A 27,615-nucleotide genomic window follows, 5' to 3' on the forward strand; every position below is an offset into this window, starting at 1 on the left:
CATTGCTCCCTATGAAGGCCTCACTGAGCCATCGGATTTCAACTAAAATATCTTAATTTGTGTTCCGAAGATGAACGAAGGTCTTATTACAGGTGTGGAACGTCATGAGGGTGAGTAATGAATGACAGAATTTTAATTTTTGAGTGAACTAACCCTTTAATGTGTGAGCTTAAGCATTGTAATTATTCAAATGCAGAATTCAAATAAAACTTAAGCTACCTAGTCTGTCTGTTCATTTGTAGGCGATTTAGAGACTTGGAATCAGATTATTTTGGCCCATGGCGACTTGTTCTCGGAACAGTAGACTTTATTCATTAATTTATTTTATTTTCATTCATTTATTTCCTTAAGTCACTACTGTATTTTTGTCACCGTCACTCCCTGCCTCTGATGGTTTCTATGGAAACGCGGTGGCGCGAGGCGGGGTTCTCAGATTCAACTCGGGTCTCGCGCTCTGCCATGATCAATTCCGTGCATGACAGCTATTGTCCTCGCGCTTGAAACGCAACACCTGCACGACTAAACTAAAGCCACTGCGACAGAAGAAAGCATGACAGATAAGGAGAACATCCGAAACGTAAGTATGACGACGGTTATTTTATAGTTTATCAGCCACTGAGATTATAGATTTTGTTGGAACAGTGACGTACGCACTGGGCTTATATATTTGACTCTACACTGATTAATATGAATATAAATGACTTACATTGATAGGCTAAAATGATGCGACTCGGTCATCTGCATAAATAAACTGTACACTGAGAAAAGGTTGAAGAATGGTCTGAGGACCCTTTCTTTTCCTTCTTGTCTCGCAGCTCTGGGTTTAAGAAATCGTGATGATTTTAAAACAGTAGGCTATACATTAATAAATACTTATTTGAATTTTGCCTGGCCTGTATATAGCATGAGATGTTTGAATGACAGTAAATCACTATTCCTGCAGGAGGAGGACTATGTTGGGGAGATCAAAGGGGGTCTACGGCCGACCATGAGGCTGATAGTGATGGGTATTGTTCACAAGCAGCCCAAAAGGTTCGTATCAGACACACCTGTCTGTGTTTCGGGTTCATTTGTCCGCTGTCACATCGCGCATCCTAAATGACTCGCTTCATTTAGAACGAGACGCGCCTTCGGTGCGGCGAAACAATGAGCCAGTTGTGTCGGGGATTCAACCGTTTTTACGTCTCCAGTTCACACAGAACCAGCAGAAAACATGGGTGCCAACCGAGAACACACAGTGTTTTGTAGTGCATTGTAGTGAGTTATGTTGCATTTTATGTCATAGTATAGTAAGACATATCTAACATTTTAAATAAAATCTAAACAAATTTCATAGTTTGAGCAAGGAAATCTGGCAGAAATGAATATTTTCTCCACAGATTAAGGTAATTTATATTTTTTACTTCTAAAAAGCATACTTATATGTAAGGTTACTTTGAAAATTAAAGGTGCTAAAAAGGATCTTTTCGTCAACTGAGAAACCAAAGACTTACTGAGTTTTTGAAATGAGCGCATGCGTAAGAACAACCCCCCTCCTTCGAAGGAACGCCTCCCAAAGCTCGTGCACGAGTATTGGAACACGAGTGTTTACCACCGGCATTCGCTGTGCCGTGTTAGTGGATTCATTAGGTCAGACTCACCGCAGGTAACTCATAATCTGCAGTTGTTACTCCTGTCTCCTGACAAAAACATCGCATGCGGCGCCTGTGGAGTGTGGAAAGTTACTGGAGCGCGCAGCCGCTCGTCTCTCACAAGGAACGTCACGGCAGTGATCGACAAGCCAGAGGGCCGATCGTTTACGCGATAGGCTGATGTTTTTAAGGCCCTACCTCATGCTCAGATGATGTATATTAATATTATTCTTTTCAGTGCACCTAATAAATAGTCTTTTATCAGTTAGTAAAGACAGTTTCAAGTAATATTGCAAAAATGTATAAAACAAATCATCCTCTTTAGCACCTTTAATGCATTACAATATTGTGTTACTCCCTTAAAAAGTAACTAATTGCATTTCTTAGTTACTTTATAATAAAAGTAATGCCTTATGAATAATAAAAAATTGATTTTGGGGCAAACGTAAAAACCCTTTCACACCAAAATCCAGCATTAGTGTCAGTTCTGGCAGGTCACGTCAAACTTGCATCAGCTGACTCCCAGGAGACTCACGTCTACCTGTAGGAATACGACGCCTATCACAGCATCCATATATAAGTATTATCAGCAGCTATCACATTTCTCAGGAGCTAATTACCCTCCTCCATCCCCAGCTCCTCCTCTCTTCAGTCAGGATTGGCCTTATGATTTCCCTGAATCAGACTATGTCTTGAAATATGTGTACAAGTTAAAATATTGGCATTAATTATATCTGCATATATTGGTTCTGTTCTGATTACCCTTGGGGGATCATTGCTGCTCTCCCTGCTCTTATCCATGCTAGGCTACATGGATGCGCTGGGAGTTCTTGCCCAGAACAGAACCATACCGCCAATACAAACTCTATGCGATTATCAATCATATTTGACGATAGTGGTCCTAACAGAAGTTGAAATAAAATGCCTCAGGCTGAAGAAAATGCAAATTCACGCCTGTACAGTGTCAAATAAACCTTTCAGCTGTGCGGCCATTCTGGATAATGGAAGAATAGGACACAGGAGAAAAACTTTAATACTTTATCAATAAAAACAAAAAAACTGAAGTCATTTTTGCTTATGGTTTAACTGAATCATCGAAGGTCAGCACCAAGTACATTAAATGCATAAAAATATTTGTTTGCATAGTATTCTGATTTTGCATTTGACTGATTTTATTATTTTTGAGGAATACTGAATCTTTTTAGTGCAAGTGACATTAGTAAATGCACGATCACATTTAGTCTAGAACTACGATAACCATCATGTTTATATACAATGACTCTACACTTATGATTTTTCTCCACATTGGGATGAGAGCTGTCAGTCAATAAATGGAAAAACAAAGTAACTTGCGTTACTTATTTGAAAAAGTAACTCAGATATTTTGTTGTAAATTTTAAAAGTAATGTGTTACTTTACTAGTTACTTGAAAAAGTAATCTGATTATATAACTCAAGTTAATTTTAATGCATTATATGCGTTTAAAATATGTATATGGTAAGGAACCTTGCAATTAACAGGTTTTTACTGTACAATTTTTTGTTTTTATTATTTTTAATTTTATTTAGTACAGTGCAAATACATGTGGTTTTTCCAGCTGTTGTTGTCCACTTCTTTTTTCCAGCGTGGGAAAAGATCAATTCCCATGAAGTCTTAGCCAGCCAGATCTAGGAAAAAAAAAAACAGATTGGATAATTCTGGCCATATTTGGCAAGGGTTATCCAGAGACTAGGTTCATAATGTGATTTTATATAGAGCGTCACAGATTAAAAGGGCAGGATGCAAATTCCATGCAGTTGACTCGGTCTGTTAAAATGATGTTTGTTCTTAAACCTGCAAGAGCAGATGTTAAAAATACCTAAATCTTTTTTTTCTGTCTGACACTTTAGTATGGTAGTGTTAGTGTCATGCCAGTCTAAAGGAGAGGGGGATGAGGAAATCGAAGGTGATGTGGGTCTGGAGTTGAAGGTGAACTTTCCAGAAAAGGCTGTGGTTCGTAACGCTCGTCTGTCAGGACAGTGGGGCGCTTCAGAGACTGCCCTGTCTTTCTTCCCCTTTGCTCCAGGAGAGCCTTTTAAGGTAGAGAGTGTGTGATCACATCTGATAAAGCTAAAATCTTTGGTCATGTCACACCTTATTGTCACAATAATGTTGTTTCCTTCTTTATCTCTCTCAGATGGAGATTGTGTGCGAGCACCAGCAGTTCCGTATTCTGGTGGACGGGCAGCCGTTGTGTGGTTTTGCTCACAGATTGACTCAGCTAGCATCTCTCACTGCTCTTAGAGTTCATGGAGACCTACAGCTCACCAAAGTGGCTTGAGAAAGAGAGGAATTGACTTTTCATTGGTTTTAGAATCCTGAGCGTACTGTACACTAATTGCCTGCTTTTTTACAGTTTCTCCAGTGATTTTTATTTGCAGTGGCAAATGAGCCTGTTCATTTTAAAATGATTTTGTGTGTGTTTGGACACATTTGTAGAAGAAAATCTCTGAAGGAGCTCTGATACCCGATGTGCAACCAGCTTTAACCTACAAAACAGTGGAGTTCCGATTAAGATCCACATTCAATTTAAGAACGATTCGTCATGAACTAGCTCAGACAGAAGATAGTTTTTAAAATACATAATGTACTACCTAACTTTTTTGTTTGCTTTGTGTTTAGATATGATTAGTTTATTTGGCTCTTTGATACAGATGCAAAAGTGCCTTCATTTGTTCCATTAGATGCACTTATACAGTAGAGGTCTTTAGGTGTGCTGTAGCAGTAATTGTTGATGTTCAAATTCATTTGTATTTACATTTACACATTTGGCAGATGCTTTTATCCAAAGCGACTTGCATTGCATTCAAATTATACATTTGATCAGTTCATTCCTTCCCTGGGAATTAAACACAGGATGTTAGCATTGCCAACGGCATGCCCAACTGTTTGGGCTGCAGGAATGTATCGACAACAACATGTTTTTGTTTGCCTGTCTGAAAAATTGGTTAAAGCATTTCAACAGAATAACTCGGAATCGTACGAGAATAATTTTTTGTTTATCTTTTGTTCATGTGAATGTACCGCATAACAGTTTAGATGGCATTGGGAACCCAAACATTCATAACTGACACCCGAATGTTCACTTTAAAATGCAGTTTGCTGCAATTGAATTGATTTGAGGAAAGAGGACTCAAAGTCCATCTGAAGTCTGTACTTGGTGCTATCAATCTACTCACTTAATGCTGCAAATGAAGCATTTTATTAAATAACTTTAATGATTAGGTTCAGGTTTACTTGAATATCTGTTAACATATAATAATTGCAATATGTACTGTAAACAGTAAACGTTTCTTATAGAACTTTTAAGAAGATCTGATTATTGGAGTTATTTTGTGTGTGTGTTCTTGTATATATGGTTTATGAGGACACAAATGTGCATAATGACATCGGTATTACAACGTAAACACGGTTTAAAAAACATGCTAAACTATTTTTTTTTTTAAATTCAAAAAATGCCAAAAGCTTTCTGTGATGAGTAGCTTTAGGGGTAGGGTTAGTGTAGTAAAGGCCAATTCACACCGCACAACATATCTGTTGGCATCTGTTGGAGTTGGTCGGAGTTTGTTTTCACCTGACTGACCATAGTCAATCGGTGTTTGTTGGTGTCTGTTGGACCAGTGTGAACATGGCAGTTATTTTTCATAAAAATCTAAATCCACCTGCCAACTTGTTTGTTGGCGTTTGTCTCTGTGGTGTGAATTGGCCTTTAGGGGATAGAATATAGTTTGTACAGTATAAAAAAAAAAAAAAACATTGGGATATTTTTGGTCCCCATGAGGAAACCGCTTATACTGTAAATCAAGTGATGTTTTTTAAAAATGTAAAAATGCAGAAAGTTTTCTGTGATGGGTAGGATTCGGTTTAGGGGAAAGAATATGCAGTTTGTACTGTATAAAAATCATTATGTCTATGGAATGTCCCCATAAAACACAAAAACCTAATATGTGTTTTTGGGCATTTGAGAGCGAGAAACACACAGGCATAGTGTGTGTTTTTAAACCATAGCAACAAACCAACAGACTTGTGCAAGACATGAAGTCAATTCTGTTAATAAACAACTTGGTAGACAAACAGAAGGCAGGTAAAAACATGTTAACGGTTCATAACAAAACTGCAGGCATGCACAACAAAGTAAAATAAACATTTATTTTGCAAAATTTTACATAAAAAAAACATTCACACTGATCATCATCTGGCTTTCATAGTACATTCACTGAATGTATAAGCTTTACCACCTTACAATATGTCAACAAACTCATGCACAAAATACAGCCTGAACTTATGGAAAATCAGAAATATATTAAAATATTCTATGTGCTAACTAGAATGAGGCCTCATGCTGGCCCCAAGTGTATTATTATTATTATTATTATTTAATATATTTCATAATAATATTTTTTTATCAGCTGTACAACACTATATATTTTATTTTGATTGCACATAACTAATTATATATTTTTTATGTTAGTTAACAATACCGGTACTAGCAATGTTAACAATAAAGCTAACAATAACAATACCAACAATGACCTTTGAAGGGTTAGTTCACCCAAAGATGAAACAGTGGTTCAACCTTAATATTATCTTTAGTACCTTTCTGGACCTCAAAAGCAATATCATTGCTGCCTATGCATGGATCAGATATACCCTCGTATTTCATCAAAAATATCTTAATTTGTGTTCTGAAGACAAACAAAGGTCTTACGGGTTTGGAACGACATGAGGGTGAGTAATTAATGACAGAAATGTCATTTTTGAGTGAACTAACCCAAAGTGTGTAGCATAATTAAGTCACTTTTCTAATAGCTTGGATCCAGTCCATCCTCTCCTCGTGTGTTGGAGCCTGCATGTAATAGTGTGTCTCCGTCTGAGTGATGATTTTAAAGAGGTTCCCCTGCACTTTACCTTTAACACCTGAAGATTACAAGAAAGTGACCATTAGTTTCTGTGTTTACAGTATATACCAGTAAATATTACTGCTACCAAGACAACAAGACCTAAATCATTGTTTACTAGTATTTTCAGTCAGTGGCAAAGTCGTTCCTTAATTCTGATTAATATATGTGTGATTATTTTGTAAATATTAATTTGTGGGAACAGGCAATCATCACACCTGGGCAATCATGAAAGAAGGAACAGGCAATCATCAAAGTCTGACTCACCAGACGGTACGCCGTTATCATCGAGGGCAGACACCAGACAGCCACGCAGAGATATACCGCCAACCGGAGTGATGTCATCCTGAGAAAGGTGGCCATTGGGAAGTAAACAAGTCATTACAAAAAAAAAAAACATCACATGATTTCTTTAGAATTTAACATAAATGTACTTGAAAGTCTGTAAAATTGCACATCAGCGTTCTTCTCACCTTGCTGGGGTCATAGTAGTGCAGGAAACAAGGCTCTGCCCTCAGAACAAACAATCTCACCTTCCAGTTCTTCACCTTGTGCCCCTGACACACAGATAAACAGGCGAGTTAACACACAGAATGCTAGCATCACAAATAAGTATATTTCAGATCAAATTATAGCAGAGTGCTCACCTGTTTGAGCAGGTAACCTCTCTTCACCACCTTTCCACTCAGCTCCACCGCAGACCGAGACTTTTCTGCTTTCACACTGCCTCGCTTATGGAAGCTTTGGGACTGTTTGAGAAATCATATTTGTTCGGTTCAATTAGGACATCTTATTTTTATATCTAGTATATAATATGATTACCAAAGAGTTGAGTAGAGAATAAATCAAAAAGAAAGAGATTAGGAACTTACAAAGCAGTAGAGTGCAGAGGAGTCATCGAGGAACTGTTCTCCTAGAGCAGCGTTACGGAGAGCGTCTGCGCTCCTGACCCCGATGGGCCGCAGGGAGGTCTCATCCAGCAGTGCAGAGGCTAATGTTACTGCCTCCGTACGGGTCAAAGCCAATTTATTAAACACAAGCCAATCCACCACTGCTGAGCCTGCACACACACACACACACACACAAACACACACACACAAATAAGAAACAGTTCCAATCTCTGAATTTGATAGACCTAATATGGTTTGATGTTTGATTCACTGTGCTTGTCTATGTTTGCACATTCCAGGCAGACTGTCACTATGTGTATAGTGAGAAGTGACGATGAGTCTGCAGGTTATATTGTATCTCCAGTATGTGGCGACAAGTGACTGTCTTTAGGAGTGAATCTTTCACTCAACAGATTTATTCAAAAAGACTGATACTTTCAGGAAACAAAACATGTGACTCATTGGCAGAAGAAAAAAAAAAAAAAAAAAATCACAAAGTAACTGCCGATATGTCTAAAAGGTAGATGAACGTGATTTCACCAAGTAAAACATCCTTTTTGATCCTGGAACAACATTCCAATCATCAAATTTGAGGGATAGGTCAAGTTTAGTCTTGCAACAAGGGTTAGGGGCTTCTACACCATTCTTATTTCATTTCCCTCTGATTTTACGGATAAATTATGGGTGGGGTTAGGTTTAGGGGTAGGGATAAGGTTAGGACTATGTTTTTGGACAGGAATAGTGTTCCAGGATCAACAAAAGTTGATCCAGGAACACGTCTTACTTGGCAAAATCATATTGACCCTAAAAGGTAAGGGATTGTATACAGTCAAATATACGTTTGTACATCACACACTACTTTTCAAATGTTTAGAGATAGTAAGATTATTTTTGTTGATAGAAATTAATACTTTTATTTGGCAAAGATGCAATGACAGCAAAGCCTATTTTATTTCAATAGGCAAAATTCTATTTCAAATTAATGCAGTTCTTTTGAACTAAAATTCAGCATATCTGAATGATTTCTGAAGGATCACGTGACTGAAGCGTGAAGTAATGGATGCTGGAGATTCAGCTTTGCAATCACAGGAATAAATTACATTTTAAAATATAGGAATAAAAAAATAGGAAATAGTCATTTTAAACAAACTATCACTGTTTTTACTGTATTTAAAACCGAACAGTTTAAACTAATTAAATGAAATAAGATTGTTTCACTTAAATACTACTGAATTGTACGTAATAGAAAAAAGTTATGTGAACTCAAAATCTGATATTAGTAAGCAGAACTTAAACTGACCGAGTTGCAGCAGATTTCTAGTTCCTAGCATGCTTTGCATCAGACTGGTAACTTAAAATTCAGTTGGTTTCCTTAAATATTTTGATGTAATCGGTGTCCACAAAAGTTGAGTATTCTGAACATCGGGTTTTACAGTGTGCAGGTGAGAAAAAAAGTTATCTTCCAAAAACATTTAACTTTAACATTATCAAGAGAGAATGTAATTTCTTTAATAATAACGCACATTGATGCTTTGTGTGTTTTTGAGTGTCTGACCTGAGAAACAGTTGGTGTAAGAGCTGCCCTGCTCAACATGACTGCATAGCCGGATACCAGTGTGCACATCATACATGGAGTCCACCACCTGACTGATGTACAGATACACATTTAGATATGGAGTCACAAACACATATTCGCATATATTGACAAATTGCACACGTAGCTACCTGAGGTTGACATTGTGAAGCTGGAGTGACGCAGAACCTTTAATTTGTGATGGAGAGGGGGTCTGTGCATCACATGGGTTAAGCTTCTGTACTGCTGCACCAATCGCCGCAGCCCATTCGTCACGTTCCTCCCTCATGCAAGCCTCCAGAAAATGCTCCTCTGAAGTGCTGGTCTGCAGCTTCAGCACCAACTACAGGGTGTAAAATGAGGTTTTAATATGACAACAGCCTTCAGTCACAGCCCTAATCAAACATTTTAAATTGTTGGTGATAAGTGCAGCACTTTTTGTATAAGAAGAACATTGCAACAAACATGCCAAACTCGATCACTCCAAACCTGGCATTGACTGCAGCTGTTACACAATGTGGAATTAATCAAAGACATTGAAAAGATTTACTGGGGGAAATAAAAGTGGTGTTCCTGACATGCTAGTGCATGTGAGCAATGCAAAACAAAATAATGAAAGGGTAATTCATATGAAGCATAACCTGAGGCTGTGAACATTTAAAGCACAGAGCCACTCCCAGTGTTTGGTTTAGTGTTCAAGGTGTAATCTGAACGACACCACTGATTAGAAATTTCCCAATAATATCTGTTTGTAAACTGTGGATAACCAATTGAATGTTTAATTATGATCATTAATAACGTCTGTAGCTTGAGAGTATAATCTTAAAAGCACAAAATACTGCTTTGCTGTAAACTCCTTAACAGAGGACTATAAAACTGCACTACATAACTTTGTGATAATCTAGGCTACACAACGAATACATATAAATAACGTCAAAAATTACATTATCAGTTTTAAAGTTGTACTTTAACGTTACTGATCTAAACGGATCGCCATCGATCATCGTACTGTTGCTATGGCTACAGCGAACGGGCTCATTAACATAACGGTAACTTTTGTGGTTAAGGACATGTTGGAAAACGTTGAAAATATTTATATGAATATCCTCGTGTTTTTATTTCATATTTTGTTGTTAGTCAGAATGTTTTAGCTATATAAAACTTTGACTGTCCTCACTCACCGGTCTGTTTTCGTACTCCAGGTAAGGACAGATGATTTTGCAGTTATTCAGCGGTATCGTCCCTCGATGACAGGAATCCCGTTTGCCGCCTTCATATTTATAATACAGAAGTTTGTCCGATTTAAGTACAAACCAACGAACTTTCCAGTTTTGAACCACATGGCCCTAAAATGAATATCATTTGTTAATAATCCACTCACAATTAGGAATTAATTTGCCATATGGGTATGAATAAAAAGTTTTAAAATGTTCTCTCACCCTTTTCACTAAAAATCCCTCTTTAAGCACGCCGTTATTCTCTGACTCAGTGCCCATGTTAACTTCACCAGTGCAGGTCCACTATCGCTTCAGGTGTTTTATAGCTGCCGCAGAAATTCCTCGGAGAGTGCGTCACATCCTATCGGCGCCCCCAACAATCAACACTGAGCAAGAAAACCGCGCCTGGGCGTGGATTTGATGAGAATTAAATTCATTAAAAATTAAAATAAATAAATAAATAATACGCACTTGTGAAGTCTGATGAAAATCCGATAGAATGAAATTAATACATGTCTTTTAAATCTTACAGTTCACAGGCAATTTGGAAAATTACTGTAGGGGTTTCATGAATCACCAAGACAGACGCCAGTCAGATTGAGTCATGATCTAATTCAGGTGAGATTCATCCATTCAGTGACAGGATGTTTGTTGCTATGGCAGTGCAACTGCGATGAAAATAACTTTGGAAATACACATTTAATTTTGACAGTCTTATCCCTCTTCTTAAGCCCTTTGTTTAGTAATTTTTTTTCTTTAAATGATTACAACCAATTAGAAAGGTCGAGAAAGTACCAAAGAACAGTCCAGTAAGGTGTGGGAGTCACTATCAAGCACCATTTAAAGGTGGGACGTCCTGTTCTGACACATGGTCACAGGAACACATGGTGTGAGAAGAAGGCAAGATTATTTGCTTTAGTAATCTTACTTAAAATGACATGAACTGTACATAAAAAATGTGTGTGTGTGTGTGTGTGTGTGTGTGTGTGTGTGTGTGTGTGTGTGTGTGTGTGTGTGTGTGTGTGTGTGTGTGTGTGAAGGTGTAGAGAAGCCTTTTGTCAGGTTTTATTAAGTTTTTTGTGTGCAGTATGTGTGCAGTAGAGGGTACAGAAGACTTCAAGTTCAGGACTAAAAAAAAAAAAAAAAAAAGTGTAAAATAGTGTTTTATAGTGTAAAAAGATTATTTCGATTTTAAAATGTTCTTCAAACAAAAAATGGTTCTTTTAAAAACTGTTAATTGAACAGCTCGTTTGGGAACCAAAAATTGTTCTTCTATGGCATCACTGTGAAAACCCCCTTTTGGAACCATTATTTTTTAGAGTAATAAACAGACATATTTCGACATAGCTAAAACTGGAATTTGCCAGCAGGCTGACATATTTGAGCTGAGACATTCTTTCACAATTTGTGTGTTTATCATATGCTTGAAATCATCGGCCATGTTCCTACATGAACTGTGTAAAGAAGGAAAACTCTGGTGGGAACACGGCCAAACCTCAGTCGCCTTCTTCACTGCTCACACACTTCTATTGCAGAGCACTAGATGGTGATCTTGTGCAGCAATTGAGTAGGATGTAGTTGTTTTCTGTTACTTGTGGGAGAATAATTTGAAAAGAAAACCTCTCATGAAGTAAAATACATTATATGGCAGTACACCGAATTTTATGATTGACATCTCAGAACACATACAATATAAAACATACACATAAAATATAGTTATACCAGATAACACTGCAAAGCCTTGGTTAACACACACACAAACACACACGTTTGTTAAACTTAAATTAATGGTTAAATTAATGGTTTTTATACTGTACAAACTGTACATTCTATCCCCCTGCATTTTTATATTTTTAATAAAACATTGTTTAGTATGTTTTAAAGCTATTTTAAATAAGAGGACCTATGAAATGTCTTCATAAAACATGTTTACGCCGTAATACCAGTGTAATACTCATGTCATTTTACAAATTTGTGTCTTCATAAATCACAAAAACGTGCACACACACACACACACACACACACACACACACACACACACACACACACACACACACACACACACACACACACACACACACACACACACACACACACACACACACACACACACACACACACACACACACACACACACACACACACACACAGGGGTTCCATGTTTTATGTGGACTTTCCATAGATATAATGATTTTTATACTGTACAAACTGTATATTCTATCCTAAACCTACCCATAACAGAAAACATGCATCTTTACATTTAATAAAATATATCACTATATATATATATATATATATATATATATATATATATATATATATATATATATATATATATATATATATATATATACACACACTATGCAAGTTGATTTTCTGATAATTTTACCAATTCCAAACCACATCGGTCTTAGTAATTTTGTTTTTAATAATTTATAAGTGATATATAATTGTTTGTGAAGGCTGGAAATGAAAAATGCCTTATATTCAGGTGTGCATAATTATTTGGCAGATTTTCTTTTACAGATAAAATGAGCCAAAAAAGACATTTAACTCAGACTGAAAAGTCAAAAATTATTAAATGCCCATGAGAAGGACGCAATACTAATGTAATACTAGAAATTGCTGTTAAGGCATGACCATTGGACAGCAAAATGCTCATTGGATCAGCAGGGTCAGAAAAAAAAACAGGTGGAGGTGAAAAGACACGTTAACTGCAAAATAATTAAGATTGAGGTGAAGAATTAGGTGTGAAACCATCAGGAACCATTTAGTCTCCAGCACCACCATTTTTCAGAACTGCAACCTACCTGGAGTCTCCAGAAGTACGAGGTGTAAGGATCTCAGAGACTTGGGTTAGGTAAAGAATCCTAAAAATGACCCCCACTTAATAAGAATCACATGCTGAAGTGTTGTGAAATACATGAAGAATTTTTTTTTTATATATATAGGCTGTTAATAGTTATTAAGTTTGATGTGGTTTGGAATTGGTAAAAAGTGCTTGGAAATAAAAAATATGATCAGAAAATCAACTTGCATGCAGTGTTATATATATATATATATATATATATATATATATATATATATATATATATATATATATACTATTAAAGGGTTAGTTCACCCAAAAATGAAAATAATGTCATTTATTACTTACCCTCATGTCGTTCCACACCCGTAAGACCTTCATTAATCTTTGGAACACAAATTAAGATATTTTAGATGAAATCCGATGACTCAGTGAGGCCTCCATAGAGAGCAATGTCACTTCCGCTCTCAAGATCCATTAAGATACTAAAAACATATTTAAATCGGTTCATGTGAGTACAGTGGCTCAATATTAATATTATAAAGCGACGAGAATATTTTTGGAGCGCCAAACCCCCCCCACGTGACTTTGGCGCTCCGAAAAGCTGATTCGACACACTGATTCATTTGTGCTCTGATGCTTCCTGAAGCAGTGTTTTGAAATCAGCCATCACTAAATAAGTCGTTATTTAGTTTTCTTTTGGCGCTCCAAAAATATTCTCGTCGCTTTATAATATTAATATTGAACCACTGAACTCACATGAACTGATTTAAATATGTTTTTAGTACCTTTATGGATTTTGAGAGAGGAAATGTCATTGCTCCCTATGGAGGCCTCACTGAGCCATTGGATTTCAACTAAAATATCTTAATTTGTGTTCTGAAGATTAATAAAGGTCTTACAGGTGTGGAACGGCATGAGGGTGAGTAATAAATTACATTATTTTCATTTTTGGGTGAACTAACCCTTTAATGTACTTGAAAACCTCAGAAAATGTTAAACACTGTTAATCAACAAATCATTTTATTTATTTTTTAAAAGCAGTTTGTGTTTTATGTAATTGTAAATTAGTTTTTAGGGGAAGTTGTGGTGTTATGATGCAGATGTGTAAATTCGTAGTTTGAAGAAGTTTTTGTGAGGATTTCAGATCCTGGATACTGAGCTAAAATCCCAGACCTGCTGATCCACTTTTAATTGAAACACAGTGCACACACAAAGGCACACAGCCCTCATGGTCACAGCTGTTTGTGGGTGAGTGCTATAGAGAGAATTACTGACACAACCATACACTGAAAAACATTCCTGCCATATTGACTTTAATTAATGCCATATTGACTTTTTTCCAATTTTTTCTAATTTTATTATTATGTATTTTGTCTCTTGACTTTTGCAGCTAAAGGTGTTTGAGGTTCTCTATTACATGGAGCATTTTTATTAATTGATTGTATGGTTGCTATCGATACGAAACTACACAAATACCTTCACACACAGCGATCAGCTGCAGGCTGCTGGAGGTGTGTCTTCAGAAATAACCATTAACACTGTTCAAACAGCGATCCCGAAAGTTATGACGTAAATGAAAATCACACCCGGATATAGAAGAACCTGTTAAAGGCCTTTAAAAGAGCCGCACAATCACTGAGGTTAAGAAGCGCAAACACTCAGACCCACACAAACATTTGTCTGTTTATAGTATTTCCTCTGGGTTTGGAGAATGATGCCAATAAATTACCATGCTGTTATCAAGTCATAGTACAGCTGTCAAATCATAAAAAAACATAAATGAAAGTATCTTTACACAAAGTCCCATTACAATTTCATAGAAATGATTCTTTTCCAGCAATTTTATTGTTTTTTTTTATTATTTCTGTAACATCAGGATGCCAAACATTTATCAAACAATGTTTATGTATGTGCATAAAATATAGTTGATACAAATGAAATATTTGCTTTTTAAATATCTGTCTTACATAATATCACATGTCCACTGAACTACAGCATTACTTAACACAATGTAATTAAACACGAATACAATGAACACTCTTAGACAAGCTAGTGTCACCTGTGCAAAAATAAATTCATACAAATGACAAGGCCTAGAAAGTTAGGTCACCTTGAATTAAGGGCAGTACAAAGGATGCAGGGAAGTGAAATGATAACAATAGTCTCTTTGTTGCATTCTCTTGTGCCCTTTCCCTTTTTTTTTGTGCTTGTGAAAGGAAATGGGGGACAAATTGAAGGATTGAATTCCATTTGAATGGGAATGTAATTCAAACCCTTCTAAACTTCTAAAAATAAAAGCTTTTTTCACCAATAACACCAAGACAGAGTTTTTACCGCACTTAAAAACAAGTATTTCATCTTCAGAGAGCTAGCGAAAGTGCAATAATCATCACCAAACTGCTCAGAAAATGCAAATATCTGTTTCTATACACAGAGAACAGATTGACATTAACTCAGCAGTACTGCAGTTGTATGAAGATGATGGAGAAGAATACTGAATATAATACTTGATTAATGAATTCTGTAATTAAAGTAATTAAAAAGTTGCTATACTGACAAATGTAGAGCTCTGTATAATACATTTTATTGCACATAATGGTATTTTGTATGTTTCCTGGTCCTGTATCTGTGCTACTTATGTTGTACATGGACAATTGCATGTTCTCAAAGTTACATACACCAATGAAGAACAGAGAATGTTAAATCTACAAACAGCTTTAACACATGATTAGCTACACTAGGATCTACAGAGGGCGAGACTCATTTGGACTCACACAGTTTAGACATTTAAATTGGTGATTTCTTCTCCAGCATTTTAGATACTTTTTTCACCTACAAAAACCAAACTCACTTAATCAAAGATTAATTTTTTTGGATGCTGCATTCAAAATCCACTTGGCTCACAAATCTAATTTCTTCATCCTCTCTCTTTTAGAGTCGACTAACTCTGTGCCATGACGTCACCACTTTTTCAGGATTAGTCATGGAATCCCTCCATTGTTCCACTGCCTCAGGAGAACTGCCGTCAAATCCCAAGAGGACCTAAAAATGAAGGAATACATACAAAGACTGGAACTCGTGGAATATACACTTCTGTTCAAACGTTGAGGTTAGTAAAATTGAGAAAAGAAAGTAATACTTATCTTCAGCAAGGGCACATTTGATTGGTAAAAAGTTACAGTAAACTTATTTATAATGTTACAAAAAAAAATTACATTTGAAATAAATGCCATTATTTTAAACTTTCTATTAAAGGCACAATATGTAATTTTTTGCTGCTAGAGGTTGCTTATTCAAAACAACATTTTGGGAAACATTTGGGATAATATAAGTACACAAGTCAACAAAATATATAACACGGTTATAGTAGTTTTTGGATATTTTAATCTTACATTTTATGCATTTAATCAAAGAATCCTGAGAAAAATATGTATTACGGTTTCTACAAAAATAAAACTCTGTCGTGATAATTAGAAATGTTTCTTGAGCACCAAATCAGCATATTAAAATGATTTCTGAAGGATCATGTGACACTGAAGACTGGAGTAATGATGCTGAAAATTCAGCTTTGCCATTAAAGGAATAAATTACATTTTTACAGTATATTACAATAGAAAAGTTTTTTTTATTTGTAATAATATTTTACAATATCAGTGTCTTTAATGTATTTTCTGTGTTGATATGTACACTGAATGTAGTGTGTTGTAAAATGTATTTTGCTCCAAACTGACCTGTCCAAGCAGGTGTTTTCTCCGAACAGAGCTACGGGTGTAGAGTTTGACTGCCAGCTGCACATTCTGGTCCTGATTGGTGATGGGCAAGTGAAGCACCTCCTCCCATTGAACATGTCCCCCAGATGACTTCATCACCTTCGTCTTCCTCTTCAGTAAGAATTTACCCTCACTCAGCAAGTCAACCTTCACAAAGAAACCTAAAGAGAACATCCATTTGCAAAGTTAATTTTGTCATATTTGTCATATTCCCTCTTCCACAAAAATTAACTAAGTAGGAATATACATTTTTTTAAAAAAAAGAAGAAGGCTTTCGGGAGGAGAACTTAACTAAAGATGCAAATATATTTAAAACAGACTAGGATGTAAAGTTATGTTAAAAAGGCCATATTAAGGCCTTTTACAAAGTCTTGATTGTATTTTGGGGGTCTACTAGAATAGGTTTTCATTTTTCACATATCTTACATTGTTGCAGCACCTCTCTTCCCAGTCTGTCAGTAACTCTCTGTTTAGTTCCTGTGCTCTGATGTGTCAGTGTATAGTTATTGGTTAGCCGCTTCAAGCGGGTTTTGGAAATGTCGCACCCCTCATCATAACTGTGAGTTTCAACATACTAAAGCAATTCAACCAGGATTTGACCCCTTTAATTTGCGTATGCCTTGGGCAGGAATTATTTAAATGAGAATTATTGAGACGTGCTTGTTCCCAGAAGAAAATTGAAAACTACAATTGAGGTGTCTCAGGGAGTTCAGAAGCAGTGCTTACTGATATGGAGAATAGCTCCTTTTGGAGTGGACTTTGTGCTTTCTAACTTTGCAGTCCTTTTTGATAATGTAAAAACAACAAAACATAATTGGACTCACTCTGCGTTAACGGTGAGGAAGATGATGGAAGGTTTTGAGCACTAAGGATCTGGAGCTGCATTCGACTGCTCACTGGCTGGAAGCACAAGGCCAGCTGAAGCTCAGCATGACACACCTGCAGAAACACACACAAAATAATCTGTGTTTAGGTGCTGTGTATGATTGAATATGTGTGTGTGTGTATGCGTTTTAGGGCAGACTACCTGCTGCGACTCATTCATTGATTTATAGTTGAGACACAAATCAATTTCTGACCCAGTAACACACAAACAGCCATTACTGATTAGAAATAACTTCCTCCAGAGCAGGTTCATCTGACCTTCATTCTGGAGCACAGTTCAGTCCATTTCAAACACTCCACTAGTGAATAAAGTCTTTGTACTCAAAAAAAGCAATTTTCCCTGTTAAGTTTTGATTTCAGTCACATGCAAACAAAAGCAAAACACATAAATCGCATTTTCAAAACTTTCACAAATAGTACAAAGCTATAGTTGTCAGACAAACTGTGCCAAATCTGATACCTATTTGTGTGTATGGCAGCTTTCAGTAGGCTAAACAATGTTTGAATGGGGCCTAACCTTCTTACAGTGAGATGATGTATAAAGATGATAATGTGACACATTCTATTATATATATTATATTATATGGATAATTAGATGATATTAATGAGAAATTTATGAATTTTACCTATATAAATATATGAAATATAAATAATATATAAAGTGTATGTATACTAACAAATTTTTAATGTTTTATTCTCACCAATACCACATTTATTTGATAAGAAATACAGTAAAATGGCAGGAATTCAGGAATTTAAAAGGCATTCTCAATTAAAATCTGAATTGCCCACAATACCTGAAAAAATATAGTAAACATTTTGTTTCTGTAGGTTAAAGGGGTGGTATAATTCCATTTTTACAGGATGTAAAATAAGTCTCTGGTGTCTCCAGAGTGTGCATGTGAAGTTTTACCTCAAAATACCCCACAGATAACTTTTATAGCATGTTAAATTTGTCACTTTTTGAGGGTGATCAAAAACGCTCCAATTTTGTGTGTGTCCCTTTAAATGCAAATGAGCTGCTGCTCCTAAGCAGAGGGCGGAGTTTCAAGAGCTCATGTTAGCAGCTCCGATTACCTGACGCAGACTCACTGAAAATGTCAGAAACTGTTCAGCCTTTTATGTTCAAACCGGAGTCGGACAATGATGGAGAGACTCAAGAAGAAGTGACAACATGTAGAATGCAACAGGACGTTTCTGAATGGTTAGTTGATGAATTCATGTAGCTGATATGGGATCTTAAAGTCATTGTGATTAGCATATTCTGTCATGATAATCTATAAATCGCTCATGTGGGAACTGTTGTAAGATCAGAGTCAGAGAATATATGCTGCATGAACATAGAACAGGTATAGTTTAGATTAATTACGGTTATAACTTATGTTGGCATCTTGCTTTTACGACATGCTGTTGCATTTGTGTTACATACTGTATTGCAATAACATGGCCTCACCCCTTTGTTGCGTGTTCTCAGGAGCAGGTTTATGTAAATTAATGTCACCAGCCTGGGAAGAAGCTCGTTGTAGTCCCTACCAGCCGTTTGTTGTAGTCCTTAAACAGAATTCTTTAAAAGAAAATATCTTGCTTTGCTTTGAACTTTAAGGGTCGTCACATTGCAGATGTTGTTTGTGCTCAAACAGCAACATTACACAATAACTAAAGTTAAAAAAGTGAAATCATAATGAACCACCCCTTTAACAGGAAGAGAGATCAGAGAGATCAGCATTTTAAGGGTCTAGTTTATTCTTTCAAAAAGGGATTTCAGCAGTATTGAAATGGCTGGTTTCATTATATTGATTTCTTGCTCTCTGAGAGCTCTGTCTGTCAGAAGAGGCTTGAGCAGAACTAGAGCAGCAGTATAATGTGGTCCAATGGGTGAGTGCAGGATTGAGGGTAACTGCAGGTAGAAGTTTAAGATTTTTTTACAAAGAACCTTACAGTCAAAACGAGGAAGCACCTGTAAGGGAGAAAAATTTGGGACTAGACATGCGGTCACATTGACATGTAGCAGGTGAGGACTCACATGTGTTTTAGAGTGAGGCTTGAACTCCAGCCAGTGCTTTGTTTCCTGTGGTCCGAGCGTTCGCAGAGATAACACACACTCTCCCAGCGTCCGCTTACGTGGTGTGTGAGCCTGCAGGCGTAGCACCAGTGCTGATCTGCGGATTTGCTCTAAGTTCAGAGTGAACACAAACGTCTCCATGAAGTCAGTGTCCTAAAGGAGCGATAGAGAGAGACAATATACTGAGGGATAACTAGTTACAAAATCTGTGAAGCAAGGTAAAATAAAACAATACTGCATGTTCTACATGTTTTTACTTATCTGATGATGTTTTTTATGCATCTTTGGTTCTGTGGGACTTTTGAGTCTCACTGGAATGGGCATTAATCAAGAAATACAGGAGGGAATGAAGGGAGGGCTGAATAATTCATCACAAATAATTTGAATGATGACAGTGTTACATGTTCACCTTTGATGACAGTGTTACATGTTCACCTTTGTCTTCCTCAGTTTGACCTTAGATTGTGTCTGTCAGTCTGTTAGTTAGTTAGTTTCCACCTGTGTCTCATTATCACCCTCATTAGTTCCTTTGTTTGATTTGTGTATATATACCCTGTGTTTCTATTTATTCCTGGTTCGTTCCCGTTAATGTTTGACTGTGTTTCATGTTATCCTTGTGATTAAAGACTACTCTACATATTCTCCTTCTTCCTTGTTCCTTGCTACACCGACGTCATGTAACAGACAGCCAATCTCAAACTTTTTGTGTTATATCAATCAAGGAGGTCTATGATTCCTAGAAAAAGTTATTCCCATTCATCTCAATGGGTTTGTGTGTTTGTTTTTACAGTAATATTAGGAAATATTATTGCAATTTAAATGACTGTTTTCTATTTTAATATATTTTAAAATGTAATTTATTTCAGTGATGGCAAAGCTGAATTTTCAGCATCATTACTCCAGTCTTCAGTGTCACATGATCCTTCAGAAATCATTCTAATGTGCTGAATTGCTGCTCAAGAAACATTTTCATTATAATCAATGTTGAAAACACTTGTGCTGTTTAATTTTTTTAATTAATTAATTAATTAATTTAATTTTTTAGGATTCCCTGATTGATAGAAAGTTCAAAAGAACAGCATATATTTTAAATACAAATTAACTCTCACTTTTGATCAATTTAATGCTTTCTTGATGAATAAAAGTATTACATTTTTTAAAATAAAAATATTACTGACCCCACATGTATATTGCTTGCAAAATATTTTATTTAGTCAGAATACATGGCTTATTTTGAATGGCTGTAAATGAAGAAATGCAGATGTTGTAGTTCCAGCATCTACCAGCAGGGGCTAACTGAGCTATGCTAATCATTAAAACCTTTTTGTATCAACAATACTGAAGCCTAAATTGAATCTTATGACTGCTGGATTTTACTCACTGCTGATGCTTCCTTGACTGTGCTCTTAAATTGCACTGGCTTTGTCATGGTGATGACCCCTTTGACCCCAATCTTCTGCAGCTCCACCCCATCAGTATACACACTCAAGTCTGTACACTAAGAGAGAGAAAGTACAAAAAAAAAAAAAAAAAAAGGAAATTTGAGAAACAGTAATTGAGGCTGAAAACAACATGTAGGCCTACTGTTTATGAGATTTTATAGCCACTAAAACCACTATGTCAACAAGGGAATTTTTCTCAGAGGAGGAAAGGGAGCCAGGGCCTTTTAAAAAAATGCTATTAGAAAATAATAGACAGAAATAAAATAATTGACAAATAAAATTATTATGAAATATGAGATCAAACATTGTGTTAACTATATATGATGCTTGATTTCACCCTTAATGTCAAATTATGTGTAAAATAAAGAGGCAAAGACAGATACACACACACATAGAGAGTTATTTTTCAATTATTTGAAAACGGAAGATTAAAAATAGCTTTTTGGAAATGTGATCGTTTGTTAAAGGTCTCTTACAGCGACACAGAGGCTCCATTCAGCTGGTTTCTAGATGGGACACAATGGACTGTTGTAGACTAGCAAAGCCTCTCCTGGTTGAAATCATACCTTCACTAAGGTGATCCACACCTGCTCCACCGCCTCCTCATACTTCATGTGCACACACACTTTTCCCAGCTCACGGTCCCGCTCATCACCAGAGAGTGTGATGGACTCTATGCACACAAACATATAAATGTTATCACTCCAAAAGATCGTCCACATGTCAATTGATTACAGCTGTCAGTAAAGAAAATTTTTTGGATCAAATTATTTATAATTAACTTCATTGTTAGTTAAAACCACTTTCAAATATATTAGAAGCATTTCACTAGTGGTCTCGGATGTTTAAAATTATCGTCCTCAGATGGTGGATGGTAAATGTTTGTTATATTGAAATATATTTTCAGTTTTTTGTTTGTGCGTAAAGATCCACTCTACATTCTGAAAGTTATATGAGGACTTGTGTACTGGACCTCAGGGAAAACATTTGGAAGTGATTACTGTGTCTGCCCTTTACGATTTCACAATCTGAGTGATCTGAGTCTGTCCTGTGTGTGTTGTGCGTGTTTGAGAATCTGTGTGTATGTGTACACGGGGTGAGGAGAGAGGGAGTAAGATTGTTGAGAAATAAAGAGCCCAAAAAGACCCTGACAAAAAAACAAAAGGAAAACCAAACAAATGAAACTGTAGGTAACAGTGGAGCGGAACCATTTCCAGAGAGTTCTATTGGAAGGGAACTTTGAGGGTTCTTTTGGAATGCGCTCGTCTGCTGTTACGACTTCAGTGTTCCGTCATGAATGGTTACCTAGACTACGGCTGCTCCCAAAGGAATCCTGAATGGAGGATGTGCTGCTCTGGACACTGGATACAGAATCATAACGCTTGGAGGAACAAGAGAGGAAGAAATGTTACTGAACAACAGCACTGCTAATCATTAAACAGCAAAGTATTAGTGTATATACACCACACTTGATTCAGGAATCAGCTCTGATTGGTGCAAATGCAAGAGATCATAAACTGACTCTTTATTTAACTTCAACAATAATAGAAACTTCACCAGGCTCAAATCAAACTCCTGTTTAATAGTGCCATGGCTGATTTGTAATCCTCAAACATAAATTTCAACTTTCTATTCATCAAAGAATCCTGAAAAAAGTGTATTGTGGTTTCCACAAAATATTAAGCAGCACAGCTATCTTTAATATTAATAATAAGACATTTCTTAAACAGCAAATCATCATATTAGAATGATTTCTGAAGGATCATGTGAAGACTGGAGTAATGGCTGCTGAAAAAACAGTTTGCCATCACAGCAATAAATTACATTTCTTATCTAAATAATAATATGTGAACAGGTGTACAGGATCTCAGCTGTACGTGAAAGCTGCAGTTTCAGTTACGATACAGTTTTATGGAATGGGTTGTTAAGAGGTGTGTGTGTGTGTGTGTGTGTGTGTGTGTGTGTGTGTGTGTGTGTGTGTGTGTGTGTGTGTGTGTGTGTGTGTGTGTGTGTGTGTGTGTGTGTGTGTGTGTGTGTGTGGTTCAGGTATTCCCAAATGCGGGGACAAAATGTCCCCATAAGGATAGTAATATTTTGTTGGGATATTTTTGGTCCCCATGAGGAAAACTATTTATAAATAATCCTAAATAATGTTTTTTGAAAAAATATATTTAAAAAATTTTAAAATGCAGAATGCTTGCAGATGGCACAGTATAAAAAAATTGTCTATAGAATGTCCACATAAAACGTCGAAACCCAATGTGTGTGTGTTCTTGTATACATGGTTTATGAGGACACAAATGTGTATAATGACATGGGTATAACAATGTAAACATGGTTTATAAGGACACTTCCTGTGTCTTCGTCAAAGTCCCTTTAAGACAAGTCATTTCACTCAGCGGCCATCTTTGAAAGGCCTCTCGGGCATCCTGGGCATCATGCCCTATTACTAAACTGTTCGCCAACCTTACGATTACATTTCATATTTGAAATCACCAATTAAATCTGACAACGGCTGTCTTATAAATGTTTTATCCAAACGCTCGAATCATGACAAAAAACTGTATTAAAAAATAGGCTGGATCAAGCTAATGCGCATGCGCAGACCTGCCATGTTTCAGAGGCGCGCGTCTGACTGTTTCTATAGAAACCGGTGATTCTAATGGCCGCTGAAGTGACGCGATGACTTTACCAGTCGACGATTGGCTCTTGTTTAGAAGGCGGGACTTATTCCGCCATATTGCGCGTTACACTTTCTCCCATTCAAAACAATACGAGTGACACGTCTTGTGTTATTCTATAGTCTTTGGTCCTCGTAAACCTAATGGCTTAAGAAACATTCTAAACTGTGTTTTTGAAATTCAAAAAATGCAGAGTTTTCTGTGAGGAGCAGGTTTAGGGGGATATAATATACAGTTTGTACAATATAAAAACCATTACGTCTGAAGGTCCCTCTAAACCACATATACAAGTATGTGTGTGTGTGTGTGTGTGTGTGTGTGTGTGTGTGTGTGTGTGTGTGTGTGTGTGTGTGTGTGTGTACTCACCTGTACATGGCCCTGAGGGTTTGACAAATCGAACATGGAGAGACTGAGTCTCTCTTTGCCACTGTGTTCCAAACCTGTGAAAGATACAAATAATTTCACTATTTAAAACTTGACTCTTCTGTAATATCATTGCACTGCTGCAGCCATGGAACGGCAGCAAGGTTCCTTGATTATTACGCCTGAATGAAAGTATATTTCCTAGCCATATCAGCCTAGAAAATCACAACTTTTTATTTTCAGTCGGTCTTAGTACACGATTTAACTACAGAAGAGTCAAGTTTTAAATAGGAAAAATATCAAAACTCTTTGGTCATTTTTAAGCGCGATGCTAACGGTCTAATCAGATTCAATGAACTATGCTAAGCTATGCTAAAAGTGGTACCGCCAGAACCGGAGATCGGCTGAATGGATTCGAAAATGGTAAAACTCAACTGTTTAACTCTAGGGGAGTTGGAAAATGAGCCTATTTTCAAAAAAAGTGGAGTGTTCCTTTAACTTTCAGCAAGAGTCTTGTTGACTCAGTACATTACATTATTTTGTCATGTAACAAAAGTGATTCCATTTAAAAAGTCTTCATCGGTGTAATGTTTACAATTGTGTCATGCTCAGCCACTGAAAACACAGCATTAGAATCATCTGAATGTGGCCTCTCAACAATATGATCAGGGACATTGTCAGTGCAAATCTGCCAAGAACAATAGGGGATTTAGGAGCAGGAAGGGTTATGCAAAGGTGTGTAGGAACGTAAATATTTGAGGTTGCATTATGAGAAGTTGCGTGCTAAATGATGCTATGAGGAAGTGAAACTGGACAGTAAATCCACTCTTTAAACATCACGCACAGATAATAAATAGAAGGAAATATGCCCCGTGGAACATCTGGGTTGGTGTTTTAGGCAGATCTAAAGGTATCTCACCTGTGCCAGGGCTGTTGTTGGGTCTGTTTTTCAGAGTGGGGCGTCTCAGTGAGCCTGGTGACACGTAGCTGATCATGTGACTGCTGTTTAAGTTTAAATCTGGGTCATACATCGTTTGACTGGCTCCTGCGAGCTCTGCCTTCCTTTCTGCATAAGTGCTCCTTGTGGTACCTGAAATCATACACACAATTGTGATTTAAAAAAATTAATTAAATTATGTCATCAACTTAGCATATCTGAGTAATATTGCTTACTCTGTTGCCCGATATTGTAGCCAGAGTACTGTGCCCCTCTCGGCTGGATGTAGGAGGGTTTGAAAGTTGGGATGATGAATGGAACATCCCGGCCGTCCGGAGGCAGTTTGGACAGGAGATAATCCTCTGATACGCCAACATTCCTCTTTACATTAGACTCAACAGTTAATTTACTGGGAGGTCGAACCTTAATCACTAAAAAACAAATATACAAATACATCTTTCATAATTTGTATATTTATTCATATTTATATATATTGTGTGTAAGCATAATACAAACAACAATCATGAGGAAGTGATGGAGAGAGAGAGAGACTCACTCTGAATCTCTGGTTCGTTCTCCTTGGACATAAATGTCCTGCAGCAGTTTTTAATACATTCTGTCATGTTGAGGATCTGCACAAACCAATCACATAAAAATAAATTTATTTTGATAGTCCATTTTAGACTAAGTAACTAAGAAAGTAACTTTGCAACTACATGTGAACTACCAGTCATCAGAGTATTAATAGACTGTCTGCTTAATTTTTGCTAACACTTTATTTCGATGGTCCCTCCAATGACTAGGTAGGTAACTTTGCAAGTACATGTCATCTTATCCAACTAACCCTAACCTAAAAGTCTACTAATATTGAGAGTAAGGTGACATTTAGCCAAAGTAACCATAGAATTGTATAACATCGTTGACGAATGACAACATTTCCAACACGTGTTCTGTGATTAATACAATTTTGTGGTGGAAATGATTGTGATAGAATTTTTTTTAGAATCTCAAGGATTACATTTTGAATGGAAATGATGCACAATGCAAATATATTTTGTTCAATTTCATTCAATCACTTGTGATATTTACCTTGGTTTTTCATATTTCAGGTTTTTTTTTGTTTTTTGTTTTTTTTTTAAACCTTGATGTCTTCACCTCATAAACATTTTTTCACTGGCACTGTTATTTCCTTGGTAAATAAGTACAATAAAGTTTGAGAAAACCTGATGGCAAAATTGGTTGTTGTGGTGGAAATGACGCCACAATAGGCACATTCATAATTACTGAAAATGAAAATCATTTTCACACAATAAATATTTAACTCTATATTTAGATTATCGACGTCTTAATTGCAATTTTTATAATGAATTTTCATAGTAAGATCGAAAATTTGTGTCTAAGACAAAGGCAAAACATTACAATCTATTCATAAGACATTAAAATTACCTTAAAGGAAGGGCAAAAACTTTCCCAGTTTTAACGTGACCATTTAACAACAAAAAAAGCTGAGGTATAAAAGTGCCCCTAACAGACCGAAGTTAAAGAAATACACAACAAATAAGCTATATAATAAAGTTATAAATATTTCAACAATTAAGATTAAAGCCATTTTTCCTTTATATCAACTAAACATTATGATTGCGTTTAATGAATCATGTTGTACATACCTGTGCTGCGGTTCGCGAGGAGCTGAAATCTCAGAGCTCGCGAGTGCAGCAGGTGCGTCTGAACTGAAAAGCCTTCAGTGAGCGAGAAAACTTCTGACTACTGTTGGGTCCTAGTGCCCGCCGCCGCCATTCTATTTACAGCATTGGGACACTGAGTCACAATTATCCTGAACTAACCATATATAAAACTTGTGTAAATCGCTCCAAACCCAGCCCCCCTCTCTATATGTTTTTGTTATAATTGTCTCATTTCATTAAACTCCTTACTGTTAATTATAATCACTTAAAGAATTAGTTCACTTTCAAATAAAATTTTCCTGATAATTTACTCACCCCCATGTCATCCAAGATGTTTGTCCTTCTTTCTTCAGTCGAACAAAAATTAAGGTTTTTGATGAAACATTCCAGGATTTTTCTCCATATAGTGGACTTCAATGGAGCTCAAACGGTTGAAGGTCAAAATTACAGTTTTAGTGCAGCTTCAAAGCATTCTACATGATCCCAGATGAGGAATAAGGGTCTTATCTAGAGAAACCATTGCTCATTTTCTAAAACATTAAAATTTTACACGTTTTAACCATAAACGCTCATCTTGAACTAGCTCTCTTCTTCTTCTATTAGAATTCCGGCAGTGTTGACACTGCTAAGTGTATTACTGCCCTCCACAGGTTAAAGTTTGAACTAATTGTTATATACTTGCACAAGCATATTGTATGACAATTTAGTTCAAACTTTGACCTGTGGAGGG

The 27,615-nt window shown here is 36.5% G+C and overlaps 3 protein-coding genes across 5 annotated transcripts; 1 reads left to right on the forward strand and 2 right to left on the reverse strand.

Moving 5' to 3' along the window:
• The first annotated feature begins 461 nt into the window (after positions 1–461).
• Positions 462–4,827, forward strand: si:ch211-10a23.2 (Galectin-related protein A-like). 2 transcript variants are annotated; one of them, XM_067385367.1, is made up of 5 exons: positions 519–577; positions 816–850; positions 944–1,032; positions 3,521–3,710; positions 3,808–4,827. In XM_067385367.1, exons 3-5 carry the CDS (start codon positions 989–991, stop codon positions 3,949–3,951), a joined length of 378 nt encoding a protein of 125 aa, XP_067241468.1. In that variant the 5' UTR covers positions 519–577; positions 816–850; positions 944–988; the 3' UTR covers positions 3,952–4,827. The 2 variants fall into 2 exon arrangements, with proteins under 2 accessions (XP_067241467.1, XP_067241468.1); XM_067385366.1 differs by lacking the exon at positions 816–850 and having other exon boundaries at positions 462–577.
• A 748-nt stretch (positions 4,828–5,575) lies between these two features.
• plek2 (pleckstrin 2) lies at positions 5,576–10,527 on the reverse strand. Its single transcript, XM_067385368.1, has 9 exons — positions 10,471–10,527; positions 10,213–10,377; positions 9,184–9,374; positions 9,014–9,105; positions 7,441–7,628; positions 7,216–7,317; positions 7,042–7,125; positions 6,836–6,914; positions 5,576–6,587 (listed from the first exon to the last, which is right to left on the reverse strand). Exons 1-9 carry the CDS (start codon positions 10,525–10,527, stop codon positions 6,460–6,462), a joined length of 1,086 nt encoding a protein of 361 aa, XP_067241469.1. The 3' UTR covers positions 5,576–6,459.
• A 4,371-nt stretch (positions 10,528–14,898) lies between these two features.
• On the reverse strand, positions 14,899–26,940 carry LOC137020143 (tandem C2 domains nuclear protein). 2 transcript variants are annotated; one of them, XM_067385369.1, is made up of 12 exons: positions 26,868–26,940; positions 25,757–25,832; positions 25,437–25,631; positions 25,183–25,353; positions 24,267–24,340; positions 22,525–22,600; positions 21,786–21,892; positions 21,159–21,275; positions 19,739–19,930; positions 17,655–17,769; positions 16,792–16,991; positions 14,899–16,102 (listed from the first exon to the last, which is right to left on the reverse strand). In XM_067385369.1, exons 2-12 carry the CDS (start codon positions 25,821–25,823, stop codon positions 15,992–15,994), a joined length of 1,425 nt encoding a protein of 474 aa, XP_067241470.1. In that variant the 5' UTR covers positions 25,824–25,832; positions 26,868–26,940; the 3' UTR covers positions 14,899–15,991. The 2 variants fall into 2 exon arrangements, with proteins under 2 accessions (XP_067241470.1, XP_067241471.1); XM_067385370.1 differs by lacking the exon at positions 26,868–26,940 and adding an exon at positions 26,290–26,295.
• Between the last annotated feature and the right edge of the window lie 675 nt (positions 26,941–27,615).

Source organism: Chanodichthys erythropterus, chromosome 5, assembly GCF_024489055.1.
Source record: "Chanodichthys erythropterus isolate Z2021 chromosome 5, ASM2448905v1, whole genome shotgun sequence".
Taxonomy (NCBI): Eukaryota; Metazoa; Chordata; class Actinopteri; order Cypriniformes; family Xenocyprididae; genus Chanodichthys; species Chanodichthys erythropterus.